This window comes from Phoca vitulina, unplaced genomic scaffold, assembly GCF_004348235.1.
Source record: "Phoca vitulina isolate PV1807 unplaced genomic scaffold, GSC_HSeal_1.0 scaffold2, whole genome shotgun sequence".
NCBI classification, from domain to species: Eukaryota; Metazoa; Chordata; class Mammalia; order Carnivora; family Phocidae; genus Phoca; species Phoca vitulina.
In genome coordinates, this window is record NW_022589705.1 from 51,687,666 (window position 1) to 51,701,835 (window position 14,170).

Sequence of the window (14,170 nt, forward strand, 5' to 3'; positions counted from 1 at the left end):
CTGCTGGGAGATCTAGGACGCAACACAACAGTCTGTACTCTCTGGCGGTGAAGAAAGCTGCCAGGTCTCTAAAGAGCTTTGGCCAGGTGGGAGGAGTCAATGCAAGGAACCACAAGAAATGATCTCAAGTAAATCTTTTGGAATTGTAATAAGTATTTTTCTCTGGAAAGACAACTGGAAATTTTTTGTCATTTATCATTGTGTTAAGCCATGGTTATGAAGAATCAGTGTCATTTCTGGTCTGAAGGCTGTATTTCACACCACTGGAGCTCAGAAGCTCAGCTCCACTCCCGACTAATTGGGTGATCTTGAGCAAATTCCTTAACCTCTTGTTACCAAGTTTCCTCAGCCATAAAATGAAGACGATTACAGGAGCTACCTCATGGGTTTGTGGGGATGATTGAATCAGTTCATGTATATATCAAGGCTGTAAGCAATGCCTGACCCAGTGTAAGCAGTACATAATCCATAATCATGGGCTATTATTACCATGTGAAATGGTGTCCTGTTTTCCAAATAAAATAGGAGAACACAAAGTTTCTCAAAGGATTTTTCATTAAAAGGAATAAAACTCAAAAGTTTAGACAGAGGTACATACAGTTAACAGCCACTAAAAAAAAAAAGAAGAACAAGACTTGAAATAAGGACCAAGTAATCAATCCCAGGACATTCCTATGTCCACTACCTGTTTGTCTACAAGGCATACCTCAGTTCCCTGTGAGGCCCCTCTGAATCCTAAAAAGCAATCATCACAGAGGCTTAGTCTCACTTCCAGCACTGCTAAAACCATAATGTATTATACAGAGTTGTTCTCAAATCTGTTTCCTTTAGTGTATATAACATATGTTTATTTATCCACTGACTCTCTACTCCCAGTTGAATTTAAACTCCATGAGGACATGGAGTCTATGGTTTATTTTGTTCACTACTATATTCTCCATGTCCAGAACAGTGCCTGCCATAGAGGATGCTCAATATACATTTGTCAAAGATCTTTAACATCTCTTTTCATCTGTATATACCCCATACTAGCTCATATTAAATGAACAATAAATTATTTTGAAGGAGAGAATGAGTAACAGGTATAGCCGCTGTGTGCTCAGATTCTGTTTTTCAGAATCATCATTTTTCAGTAACTGGTAACATGTTATTTTATGCCTAGGAAAGTGTGGGCATTTATATATGCCTTTTATTTAGTCTTTACAACTTTATAAGGCAAATATTATTTCTATCTCAGAGATGATTATTTTAGTAAACTGAGAATAAGAAAGACTAACAAGCCTATCCAAAGTCCTAGTAGGGAGGCACAGCCAGAATGAAAACCTGGTTCTCTCTGACTTCTAAGCTAGTGCTGTTAACCATCCAGTCGTGTCTGACTAAAGGAAAATACAAAAGGAACAGCTGAAAGGGAAACCTGAGCCCTAGAAAATGGTATATAAAGATCAGGCAGCCAATCCCCTTTCATGCATCATTAACAAATTAGGCCTCTGGTACCACAAGGAGACAGCACCACTTCCTGGCCCTCGCTGGAGAGAGCATGGCCTCTTTGATCACTGCCTGGCTCCAAATGACACCCACAGACAGGGCAGAGCAGTACAAAGCACCATGCCTGGGGAAAACAGATTCTCAATACCTGTTGGTGTTTCTGATTCAGTCTTTCTGCCATACTGCAGGAGGGGCTATGACTTGTCATCTACACACCATGGTTCTCGATGGTGACATCAGAATCAAGGGAGGACTTCCAAAACATCTCATACCCAGAGAGGTCGGGAAAGCCTGGCGATGAAATAGCTCTGGAGAATGAGTTTCCTCTTTAGACCAACATTTTTTTTTTTTGACAGTTATTATTCTGTTTTTAATTACATGGGAGACAGATATGCAGCTAGACTAATACCCACTAACTTCCTGGAATATGTTCAGCATTTCACAAGAGAGATGTAATTGCCAGGTTTTGCAGTAAATCTGAGCATCTTTATACCTCTATTTTAGCTCTCTGTGGCTGTTTCATGAACACTAATAATCTGCAGTTCGGCTATTTGTGAAATACTCATGAAAGGTAATACAACAGATACACCATTTTCAGGATCTCCTCCTCCTCAGCAATGCCTCCTAGTATGAAGCAGAAACAGTCCTTAAGAAACATCTGTTAAAAGGGGAGTCACCGGGGCGCCTGGGTGGCTCAGTAGTTAAGTGTCTGCCTTCAGCTCAGGTCGTGATCCCAGGGTCCTGGAATCGAACCCCGCATCAGGCTCCTTGCTCCCCGGGAAGCCTGCTTCTCCCTCTCCCACTCCCCCTGCTTGTGTTCCTGCTCTCGCTCTCTGTCAAATAAATAAATAAAATATTTAAAAATAAATAAATAAATAAATAAAATAAAAGGGGAGTCACCCTATGAGAAAGCACCAACCAGCTGACAAGCATTTGCTGCCTGCCTTCTATTCCATCTCCCCCCCATTAGACACAATGGGATTTTTTTTTCCCTCCAAATTCGTATTCCAGAGGAGCCATGAAATTCCCGCAAAGTTCAACATCAGGCCTGACTTAAGATCTTTGGGGCCTCCTGCTAACTCATCCCCCTGCAGCTGCCTCGCTAAGGCAAGCTTTTGATCTGTACTATCTGGATTTCAAGCTGATATACACACAGCCTCTTTGATCTCTTATTAAGTGGCTTCTGGTCTCCTGATGCCTTTAGTCTTGCTGCACTGTGGTTTTTGGAAGTCAGTCATCATCCTGAGCACACTACAGACTCCACACACCAGGAGTGGGCTCCCTTCATTCACCCACTTCGCAGGCTTGAAAAGCAATCTTTAAGCCATAAGAGAATTTCCCCACTAGCCACAATCAATCCACTCCATGAACACACTACTAAGAATTATTTTTCAAATGAAGCAGCTTAAAATGATTTAAAGGATACAGAACTTCCCCATAGAGGGAAAGGAAGCAAATCCTCTGTGAAAAGAAATCTTCACCCCAGTTGGCACTTTGATGTTAATAAAAATAAATATGGATAGGAATCAGGGATGGGCACCGAATAGCCTTTACCAGTCTAAGCAAAAGTGACCTTTAAATGCAGATGTGTGGTTTGTTCAACAGCAAGCTATATATTTGCAAAAACATGGACACTACCATTAGTAGCAGATTGACGCCATTTTTCTTACTCTATCTTAATCCTACACGGGTGAAGTGAACCCAAAGAACTGCTTTAAAAAAAGGGCGGGGGGGCATGCCTGGGTGGCTCAGTCGGTTAATCATCTGCTTTCCGCTCAGGTCATGATTCCAGGGTCCTGGGATCAAGTCCCACATCGGGCTCCTTGCTCAGCAGAGAACCTGCTTCTCCCTCTGCCTGATGTTCCCCCTGCTTGTGCTCTCTCTCTCTCTCTCTGACAAATAAATAAATAAAATCTTTTTTGGGGGGAAAAAAAAAGACAAAAACAACAACAAAAGGAAAAACCAGCCCAGATATTGGTGTCCATGTTATGAGGCCCGTTGAGCATGAAAGTGTACATATAGTAACCTGCAACACATGACCATCCTCCGTGTCTTAGGTTCTAGAAATAGTATAGGTTTGTATCTGACTTTTTAATATTACTACTGTATGTACTACTATACGCTAACCTATGTTAATACCTATCTAATTCTCTACCTTAGATTCTCTGAACTAATTAGCTGACAGGAACGTAATGATATTGGGCTTCCACAAGTTAGTAAACACTGCGTACTGGTAGACGCAGCCACCGGAAATAGCAAAAATTAAAACCCTCAATTTCTCGGGGTTGTAAGGTCTAGCCCCACGTTGGATGTGGAGATTACTTAAAGTACTTAAAAAATAGTAATAATACATACATACATACATTTCTAATGTGCAGAGAAAGTCATTCTGTTGTACATATGATAAGAAAAAAGCCAATTTAAAGCCACATACATAAAATTTACACAATCTCTTCATACAACTTTTAAAATCTTTTTTTAAAGAATTTATCTAATGGAGTTAGGAAGAAGTCAGGCAAAAACTGCACACTAAGTTTTTCTCAGAAATGGTAAGGTATGCCATATCCAAGACTCAACAATACTGCAATATTTTATATTCATACTATTTGGGCTTTATAACCCATTTCTTCTGTTAGGAAAAATTAATCGCCTTTTTTTTTTAATAGGGAGGAATATTTTCACTATTGTTTTTAGTGAGTCATCATTTGTCTTTGGTCTTTCAAACAATTTTTTAAAATATTACTAACAGTATTTATGTATGAATCACCTCTCAATGGCTATGCTATAATGTTTTCTAATTTTTATCTATCTTAGTGTCTGAGATCAACCCAAAGTCTTTTAAAAATACCTGCTCTGGCAAAAATTGAGTCTGTCCATATCAGGAGGGGAGAGAAATGAGGACCGGGATGTTGGAAGGAAGAGAATTATTGGTTAATAAATTTTACCTTCTAAATCACTGAAATTCAAAAGTATTAAGAATGGTAATATCATGGCTAATGTTCAAAAATTGGCTAATGTCAAACATTTCCAGTAAATTATAATCATGAGGGGTTATTCAAAGTTCAACATAAATCAAAACACCAGAAAATATCCACTTGCCATGTTTAATATATAAGGTCAACCCAAGGTGAAATCCACACAATTCTAAATTTATTTCAAGCTTTTTGGTAGAAATTTTTAAAAATCACAGACACACACTACCTAATAATTGCTTCATTATTGAATAATAGCCCAAACAAATTAGTTGCACTAATTTAGGATTCTTAAATTTGTAATTATTTTCATGTGAACAATAAACACTAGCTTTTACACAATGCATATGAGCACATTATATTAATTTTTAATACTTACTAAACTTTCATATAAGTATTAAAAATGAGAATGCTATCTAGCAGCTTGTCCTTAAGATATGAAATTTTTTTACAAGCCGGAAAAACAAGAAGATCTGCTATAATAAATTTAGTACAAAAATCTCCTGTAATAAAATGCACTCATAAGGAAAGGAGCAACATAACATGGTAGTTAAAAGCATAGATTCTGGGAGCTGACTGCTTGAGTTCAAATTGTAGTTCTGCCATATACTAGCTGTGTGAACTTGGACTAGTTACATAACCTCTCTGTGCTTCAGGTTCCTCACTTCAAAAATGAGGATAATAATAGTACCCACTCCACAGGGTTCTTGTGAGGAATACATAAAGCAATCAGAACAATGCCCAGCAAACAGTAAACAATAAATGTTAGCTATTATTATTGGATTTGTATTAGTTGTCTTTGTATTAATATTAGGATTAGTATGAGTATTAGTAATATTCCAAGGAAGAAAGACATTACACATAATCATAACTAAAGCACAATATGTAAACCACATCTAGAAACTGGCAAGAAATTATACTATAAAAAGTTATAACCAAATTTCTGAAGTTTTGTATTGCTTAGAAACAGAGTACATAGTTAAGCCATAATATTCATGTTCTTGATAAATTACGCACATTGCTGTTTTCCATGACACTATCCTCTAAGGTATGACATTACAGTGACCAATGAGTCTTCTAATATGGTAGACATATAAGGCAGGATTTTAACTAGCCACTACATGGAGTAGTACCTAGAAATATTTGAGACTAATAAATATTCTACCTTCATTCAAATCAGAGCCAATAAAGCTATTATCACTTTATCCTAAAATCTAATGAGGCGGCTTACAACCTGAATCATATTTACTGTAACATAAAAACTACGTAAACCATAGTTTACTATGTTATAGTAAATATGATTCCCTTTTGCTTTCTCCTTTTCCTTTGCCCCCACCTATTTTAAATGCCTTTCATGAAAATGTATATCCAGTTTGCTCTTTGCTCTTTGAATTTTCAGACTTCCACCTATCCAGATAGCTACCCCATAGTTCCATGGCCAATTCAAGACCCTTTATCTGCTCACTCAAAAGCAAACTGCTGGCCCATAATCCACAATAGGATAACTCACACATGGTTCATCAGGAGTTGGTTCCATTTTAGAATGTAATTTTACAATTAAATTTAGATTTCACTAAACAAAGGTATCTATGTATTAATTTTCCTAATCTAACTAGATAGCTAAAAATTGGTAGGGTTCAAATATACTGTAGTAGGGCTATACCTTCATGGACAATATCTAGACTTCTGTAGTTTATTTTCTAAATTGGATGATTATTAATATTCACATACCCATAGTAATGTTAACATTTCCTACTTCTTTACACATGCATTTACTTAATCCACAGCAATCCTTTGAGATAGACATTATCCCCATTTTATAGATAAAGAAATTGCATAAGCACCAATGAAACAGACACTGTATATAATTTTGTCAGGTTCCTGAGGAAGTTCTTACTATTCTAGAGAAAAACCAGTTAGTGCGAAATTAATATTGCTAAGTAAATTTTCAATCTCTTCAATACTGCTAATGCAGCCCTTTACAACCTGGAATCTCTCCCACTGTCCTAAAACTTTCTCTGTGTGGCCAAAATGTATCTACAGTATTCTTATTCTAAACGTGCTAAGTGGGGAAAGGGGATGTGGGTGGATCTGCATTGGCCCTATTCAGCTACCTAATAAATTCATACAGGATGCATCAAATATAGTAATAGCCAGGAACATGGCCTTTCACGACTTTTGCTAAACCTTCACCTGCCCTTGCAAAAAAAATTTTTTTGAACTTTAGAATTTATTACCTAATTACAACAACGGACAATATAACCAATTAATTAGCTTGCCCGAAACCAAATTTTAAATTGTTTATGTGTCATCTAAATGTCATAGTGTTTAACAGTTCTATATGCCACTGACAAATGGTGAAATGTGCTGAATACAATTATAAGTAAATGTACTTAAGACTGACTTAAGAAAAAAATTCAGTTTAAGATTGAATGTTTTTGCTTCCCAGGTTTAGCTACAGAAGTAAATAAGCTGAGTGCTTTAATATGAATCAAAACAGCATTTGAAAAATAAAATATTTTTCTATCAGTTCTCTGAGAAGCACAAAGGCAAAATTACTTCTTTTGCAGCAAAATTACTTTATACAATTTGTGCAGAAATGTCAGTATATGTAATGATGATTATAGGAGGATAAGGGGTAGGGGGGAGAAACCTAGAATTTTATTAAAAAAATAAAATTTAAAAAAACCAAAGTATGCCTCAAGGCATACCTATAGGAGTGCAGTGAAGAAAAATTTTTTTCCATATTTGGAACTTTTTTTTTTTTTTTTTTAAGTGTAAAGCTCAGAACTGATACAAGAATTCTTGTTAACTACAGGTTAAACTCTTAAAGACTCTCAACTTTTTCTTTCTCTCCTTTACTGAAGTTTTTTATTTCTAAAGCACTTCTCTGCTTTAACATGGAATATTCAAAATATAAAACTTACACATAATGTCATTTAAGAGGGTAAGAGCAACCATTATATAAGAATGCAAATACATATAGGTTCCAATCATAATGGAAATGTAGCTGAATATCTAACACTTCATCTGAAAGGTGTTTTCATATCTAACACTTCATCTGAAAGGTGTTTTGTAAACTAAATCCTAATTATCAAAATGGTTAACAAAAAATCTCATTGAATGTGTTCATTTACTTCCAGTTATTTTTGGCTAAACTAACTTTATTCAATCATTCTGCGAATGCTTATCATTTATCATGTGGTAGATAATAAGGGTACATTGGGGAAGAAAAATTGAGATGGTACCTACAATTTGTTTTATATGCCCTTATATTTTTTAATAGTTTTTATTTTTTTTAATTTAAACTCCATTAATTAACATAGAATATATTATTAGTTTCAGAGGTATAGGTCAGTGATTAGTCTTACATAACACCCAGTGCTCGTTATACCATGTGACCTCCTTAATGTCCATCACCCAGTTACCCCATCCCCCATATACCCTTATATTAACCAGTATAGAAACTTCTAAAATCTTACAGTATTGATACTTGATAAAAGTATTTCCCCAAATATGCATTATTTATAATACACAAATCATAATTCAGTAATATTCCAAAGAAAAGTTCTAATAACAGAGAGGGTTATCTGGCACAGAAATATGCCAGCAAAAACGAACAATCTATTTCAGTAATCTTAAATCACACTACCTAAATATGGAATTTAATGTCTTACATAATGCTCAAAGTATTTTTCTTTTAATCTGTTCCCGAATGCCTTATTATATTAAAAAAATTGATTTTTATATCACTTGGCATTTTATGTGCTTTGATAGAGTACATTTTGCTTTATTAAACCACAATGTGTTTAGGCAGCACTAAAGTATTAAAATATGCATCTTAAAAGTGAAGAGGTTTTTTGCCAACAGTTTTAAACTCCCCATGATAATCAGAAGGTCTAAAAATACTGTAAACCAGTAAACTGATACAACATATAGATGTCCTATTGTGATCTTTCACACACAACCCTCCAAATGCATTAGTGACTTTAGCTATAAATGGAATATATATAAATACATAAATAGTATGTGTTCTGTGTTAAATATAAACATGTAATTTCATCAAGAACATTTCTTTTTAATCAAGCTCATTGATATCAACAAATAAGCAAAACAAAAACCTTCGTGTGAAGTGGAGATAGAAGAGTGAGAGTTGGGAATGACTCTAATGTGGACGGGTTTCTTTCTGGGGCGATGAAAGGGTTCTAAAATTAGACTGTGGTGATGGCTGCACAACTCTGAATATACTAAAAACAACCCAAAGCATGCTTGAAATGCATGAATTTTATGATATGTGAAATAGATCTCAATAAAAATGAGACCGAAAAACCCTCCATATAAAAAAATTCTTCAAACTCCAGTCTCTAAAAGCATCCATGGGTATAAAATTATTGCTTCCCTCACTGTTCAATTATTATATCATCCCTCATTTTATTCACTAAGAAAGCTACCAAATGCAAAGGTAACAATGGAAATTTTAACACCTGTCTTTGGATGGTAGCATTCTATTTCAAATCATTCAGTTTTCCCTAGTGGGTGCCTTAAATAATTACTACTTCACATACCTTTAAAACAAATCTCTCCAAAAACTCAATATAGATTCTTATACCTGGTAATCCAAGATGCTGAATCCCAAGCCTTTATGATCTTTTACTAGTTCAACAATCTTGACTTCAGGAGACCATAGTGCTAATTCCCCATCATCATCATCTTCAGTATTGATGCCTACACTGTGGTCAGCCTGAAAAAGATAAATGCTTCAAAACATTGTCCTTTCAATTCTGAAAAGAATTAACATATCAGGAATCTCATAGCTTCTTCTCCAACTGGGAATTCTCTTTGGCATGCATACTTTATCTTTTTAATCTTTTCAGAAGGGGCATGCCCTGGGGCATACACACTCTAGTATAAGATCTTCATGGAAATTCAAGTACTTAAAAATGCAGACTGTTCATAGAGTTGGATTTTTTTAAATGTAAAGTACCTGTTTCATTCAAAATATTAACACTGACCTCTTATACTTCAATGAGTTCTGTCATCCCATTAGAAGCATAAAAGGAAAAATACGCAATTTAAGAAAAAAAATGAAAATACCATATAAAATCAAAGCTTATAAGATATTTAGGTAGCAAAACATGAACTCATAATTACAGTGAAAGATAGAAAGATGCCAACAGAGAGAGAGGATAGTACAAGACACAAGAGAAACCACTTCGTTGGCTTCTGGAAATTTTCAAGAAAAACTTCACTAGGAAAGTGGAAAAAAATCCAAGTCCTTGGGAATCATCTAAGTCTAAAAAACCGGTAAAAAAAAAAAAAAGAAAAAAAATCACTGAGTTGAAATAATGAAAATCTCATCTTGGAGGATCTAAGTCAGCAAAACTATCCAATACACAAGTCCTTGGTTATTTTCCTTGACTTCATACCCCCAAAGCCCCTATTCCAGGCTCCCCCCTCCTTTCAGGGAGAGTCACTGCTACAGGGACTTCTACGAAGCTCAATGATAGCGGGTAAATGAGTCGACTACACAGAAGAAGAGCTGCTTCAACGTTCAGTTTTTATTACTATTTATAGCACTGTATTGCGTTTTCATATGATTTATCTTCCTCAAAATATTCTGAACATCTATCTGAAGCTCAAAGATTATCTTCTTTTTCTTTGTAGCCCTAGCAACTAACAAAATGACAAGCTAGAATGGAAACTCTGTGTGGGCTACCATGGGGTTTACCAATAGCTATCCACTCAGCCCACAACAGAGCCCGGCTCACAGTAGGCGCTTGATAAATATTTGTCCAATACATTAACAAATCATCCATCTTTGACTGCATATCCCTTGAAACTTTTTAAATAAAGCTACAGACTAAATAGTAATCTTTAAAAATAGACTTCTTAAAACTTCGGGTGCTCTTAGTAAATAGAATCAAAGTGCATCATTCCCAGGAACATAATTTTTAGTGACTTGCATTAGAAAATCCACTTAATGAAATCAAAGGGAGGGGACCCATCTAATATGGAAGAGTAAGGCACCATAACAAGTACAAAAACATTTTTTAAATTAGGGTTGGTCCAGATCTCAAACTGTCCCCGCAGGACATGGAAAGTCAAAACTCAATCCATGGTGGATTGAGTCTAAACATGGGAACAATTTCTGGGTTCTTGAATTACAAAACTTGAAATTAGTGGGATGTTCTGGATCAATAACCTCTGTATATATCAGCCTGATGTGAGGAAATGATATTTAAAAAGAAAACATTTTTATACCTTCCAATAAAAAGTAAAGTTCCAATAGCTAATATGATTGATGTTTTACTGGGGCATTTAATACCCTCACTTATTAATGAGCATTAAATTCTGGCTGAGCTGCCTAACCAGATAAGGCTTAAGAACCTAAGATGATATGGGGATAAATGAAAAAAGAAAAAAAAAGACAGAAAAGCCAGGATTTTAAGAAACCGCACACACTTATAAAGCCTAAGTTTACAGAAATTTTAAGGCATCCAAGGTATATAAGATATTATACTCCAACCTGAGATACATCACTTTGATACAATCAATTCTGTATAACTCCTGTATTTACAGAATAGAAAGCAATCAACTAATGGGCAGCAAGGCTGACATTTAGAATAAGTCAAAGCTGTTGTTTACCCATTGTGGTAAAGGATGACAGATGGGAGCACTGAGTCAGCAAGCTGGGTGATTTACACACCCTGTAAGATTAGATTAAAGGCATTTTTATCAATCTTTAGAGGTAAGCCCTCATCCACATGAATTTTAGTAAAGATACTAAGAATCACAAAAGTGGTATTCAAGTTCCTTCCCTGAAATATGTTTTACCAAAGATAAACATTAAGAAAAAAAAGATTCTCGGGGCACCTGGATGGCTCAGTCAATAAGCATCTGCCTTCGGCTCAGGTCATGATCCCAGGGTCCTGGGATCGAGCCCCGCATCGGGCTCCCTGCTCCGCCGGAAGCCTGCTTCTCCCTCTCCCACTCCCCCTGCTTGTGTTCCCTCTCTCGCTGTGTCTCTCTCTGTCAAATAAATCTTTAAAAAAAAAAAAAAAAAGATTCTCAATCAATAATGGACTAAGCAATTCTTATACACCCAGTACAGAATAAAAACACTATGAGACACAAAATAATCTTAAGATACGACTCTGCTCACAGGAGCTGAGTTTTCTTGTAAAAGCAAGCTTAATACACATGAAAGCATCTGTGACCATAAGACAGGGCTAGCCTGTCACATACTTCAGGAAATCAGGAAACAAAGATGGCTGGACTGGAGGAGTCAAGAGCTATAATTAACTTTTCCAGAGCACTTCTCAGGTGCAAGGCATTGCACTAAGAGCTGGGCATATATTACTTCATTTCCTTCTCATACAAACTGATGAGGGCAGTAAGTACTATAAGTATCCCCAATTTTCAAAGAAAGAATATGAACAGAAAGTCAAGTTATTTGCTCAAGAATTCACTAAGTGGTAGATGCATGATTATCTTGAAACTCAGACCACAGGCAGGTAAAGGGAAGGCTCTGTGTGTCTAAACTGGTGTTAATGGGTGGCTCAGTTGGTTAAATGTCTGCCTTCAGCTCAGGGCACCTGAGTGGCTCAGTTGGTTAAATGTCTGCTTTCAGCTCAGGTCATGATCTCAGGGTCCTGGCATCAAGCCCTGCATCAGGCTCCCTGCTCAGCGGTGAGTCTGCTTCTCCCTCTCCCTCTGCTGCTCCCCCTGCCTGTACACTCTCTCTCTGTCAAATAAATAAAATCTTAAAAAATATATAAATAAATAAACTGGTGTTAAGGAACTATAATCTGTAAGGGAGTGGGGGTAGGGTAGGGGAAGTGGCATAAGAGATGACGTTACAATTGGCATAAGATGGCAAAGCACGGGGGCGCCTGGGTGGCTCAGTCGTTAGGCATCTGCCTTCGGCTCAGGTTGTGATCCCAGGGTCCCGGGATCGAGCCCCACATTGGGCTCCCTGCTCCGTGGGAGGCCTGCTTCTCCCTCTCCCACTCCCCCTGCTTATGTTTCCTCTCTCGCTGTCTCTGTCAAGTAAATAAATAAAATCTTTTAAAAAAAAATGGTAAAGCACATGCTTAAAACTATTTTTATAATCAAAATGTTCTTAAAAAAAAAGTACCAAGAGCACAGAAAATGTTATTTTATTCTCTGACCTTCTGAAGGCTTTTACAGCAATTTTTACTCACTTCGAAATTGGTCATAGATCTTCATATTTCTAAGGCTCTGAAAAAGGGAAGTCCATTAGATATTCAACACTCACCAACATCTTAAGTTTAAGATGAACTGAGTTGAACTGGGAGCCAAAACTAATGAGCCCAGGAAATTACTAAAAAAACGTTCTCTAAAATCGAAGTGCATGCACATTAATGTCACCAACATTTCAAGTAAAAAGAAAAAAAAGAAGAAGAGAAAAAGTTTTATGATGTGAAATGAAAAGTAACGGTTTGTAAAGCTATGCATTCTTGCCTTTGAGCGCTACTGTAGTCAAATAAAAGAAGATGGAAATTTCTCCCCTCCTTTCATATCCAAATACACTCTTCAGGGCATTCTTGATGAATGCTCATTCCTATGGGAACCACAGAATATTCAGTTAGTACCTCCATCTTGGGAAGAGGGGCTTCAGTGTTCCTTGGTTCATCCACAGAAGCTTCATCATCAAATAATCGTCGACAGCAAACCAAGGTAAAGGGAGGAGGCACCTCTTTGAGAAAAGAGACTGCTTCTCGGCGAGATTTCCCATACAGTTGCACGCCATTGACCTAGAAAGACAAGTGATAAGTCAGAATTGAGCAGGCCCCGAAGAAAAAACCAAAGTCCCATGCTCACATGGATCTATCCAAATAAAAACAGGATTGTTTTATTTTCCCCATGAACAAAGGGTCTAAACGTAACCACATTATTTTAGTAGTAACTAAAAACGTTAGAAATCAAATGTATAAAAATTAAGGCTAAACCTTTATTGAATTTCAGTGAAGAAAGTCTAAGATGTGTGCAGATGACAAGTGATCTGCCTAATTTTTCACACCTCCATCGTTTCTCTTTTCTACCCTCCAATGAATTCTCTCATCTACTTCTATACATCTCTCCTTAAACACACTAGATATCATTGCTAGCCTTCCTAAGACCACCTCCTTTTGCTTTTTCATTTCATAAAAGTATCATTATAGATATTCACACTAATTTGAAAGCTGTAATTAAAAACCGCTCAATTTACAATGTGTAGGTAACAAAATCTAGGATACTCAGCTGTCAAAATTTAGCATCACTTCACAATTTTCTTTCATATGCCATAAACTATTTTTTAATTTAAATTCCATTAGCCAACATATAGCACATCCTTAGTTTCAGATGTAGAGTTCAATTAATTCATCAGTTGCATATAACACCCAGTGCTCATCACATCACATGCCCTCCTTAATGCCCATCCACCCAGTTACCCCATTCCCCCCCCCAACCTCCCATCCAGCAACCCTCAGTTTGTTTCCTAGAGTTAAGAGTCTCTCATGGTTTTTCTCCCTCTCTGATGCTTAATACCATCCTAGAGAAATCATGTCTATAGAAATACATGTAAGTTTCCCTCCCTTCTATTCTTACTTGTTCTGCTCACACAGCCGTCAAGTATAGGAGGTGTGTCAGTTTTCAAATTGTCTGATGTGTGTTCCATATGTTTAAAAGAACAAAATGATAACCAACTA

General features: G+C 36.5%; 1 protein-coding gene across 2 annotated transcripts in view; it reads right to left on the reverse strand.

Moving 5' to 3' along the window:
• Positions 1 to 14,170, reverse strand: part of PATJ (PATJ crumbs cell polarity complex component) — a 346,204-nt gene that overhangs the window by 261,354 nt on the left and 70,680 nt on the right. For both annotated transcript variants that reach the window (XM_032427605.1, XM_032427611.1), the window contains exons 16-17: positions 13,073 to 13,234; positions 9,067 to 9,198 (exon numbers count right to left, since the gene is read on the reverse strand). In XM_032427605.1, the coding sequence (XP_032283496.1) occupies positions 9,067 to 9,198; positions 13,073 to 13,234 (294 nt within the window). The remainder of the gene's footprint in view (positions 1 to 9,066; positions 9,199 to 13,072; positions 13,235 to 14,170) is intronic.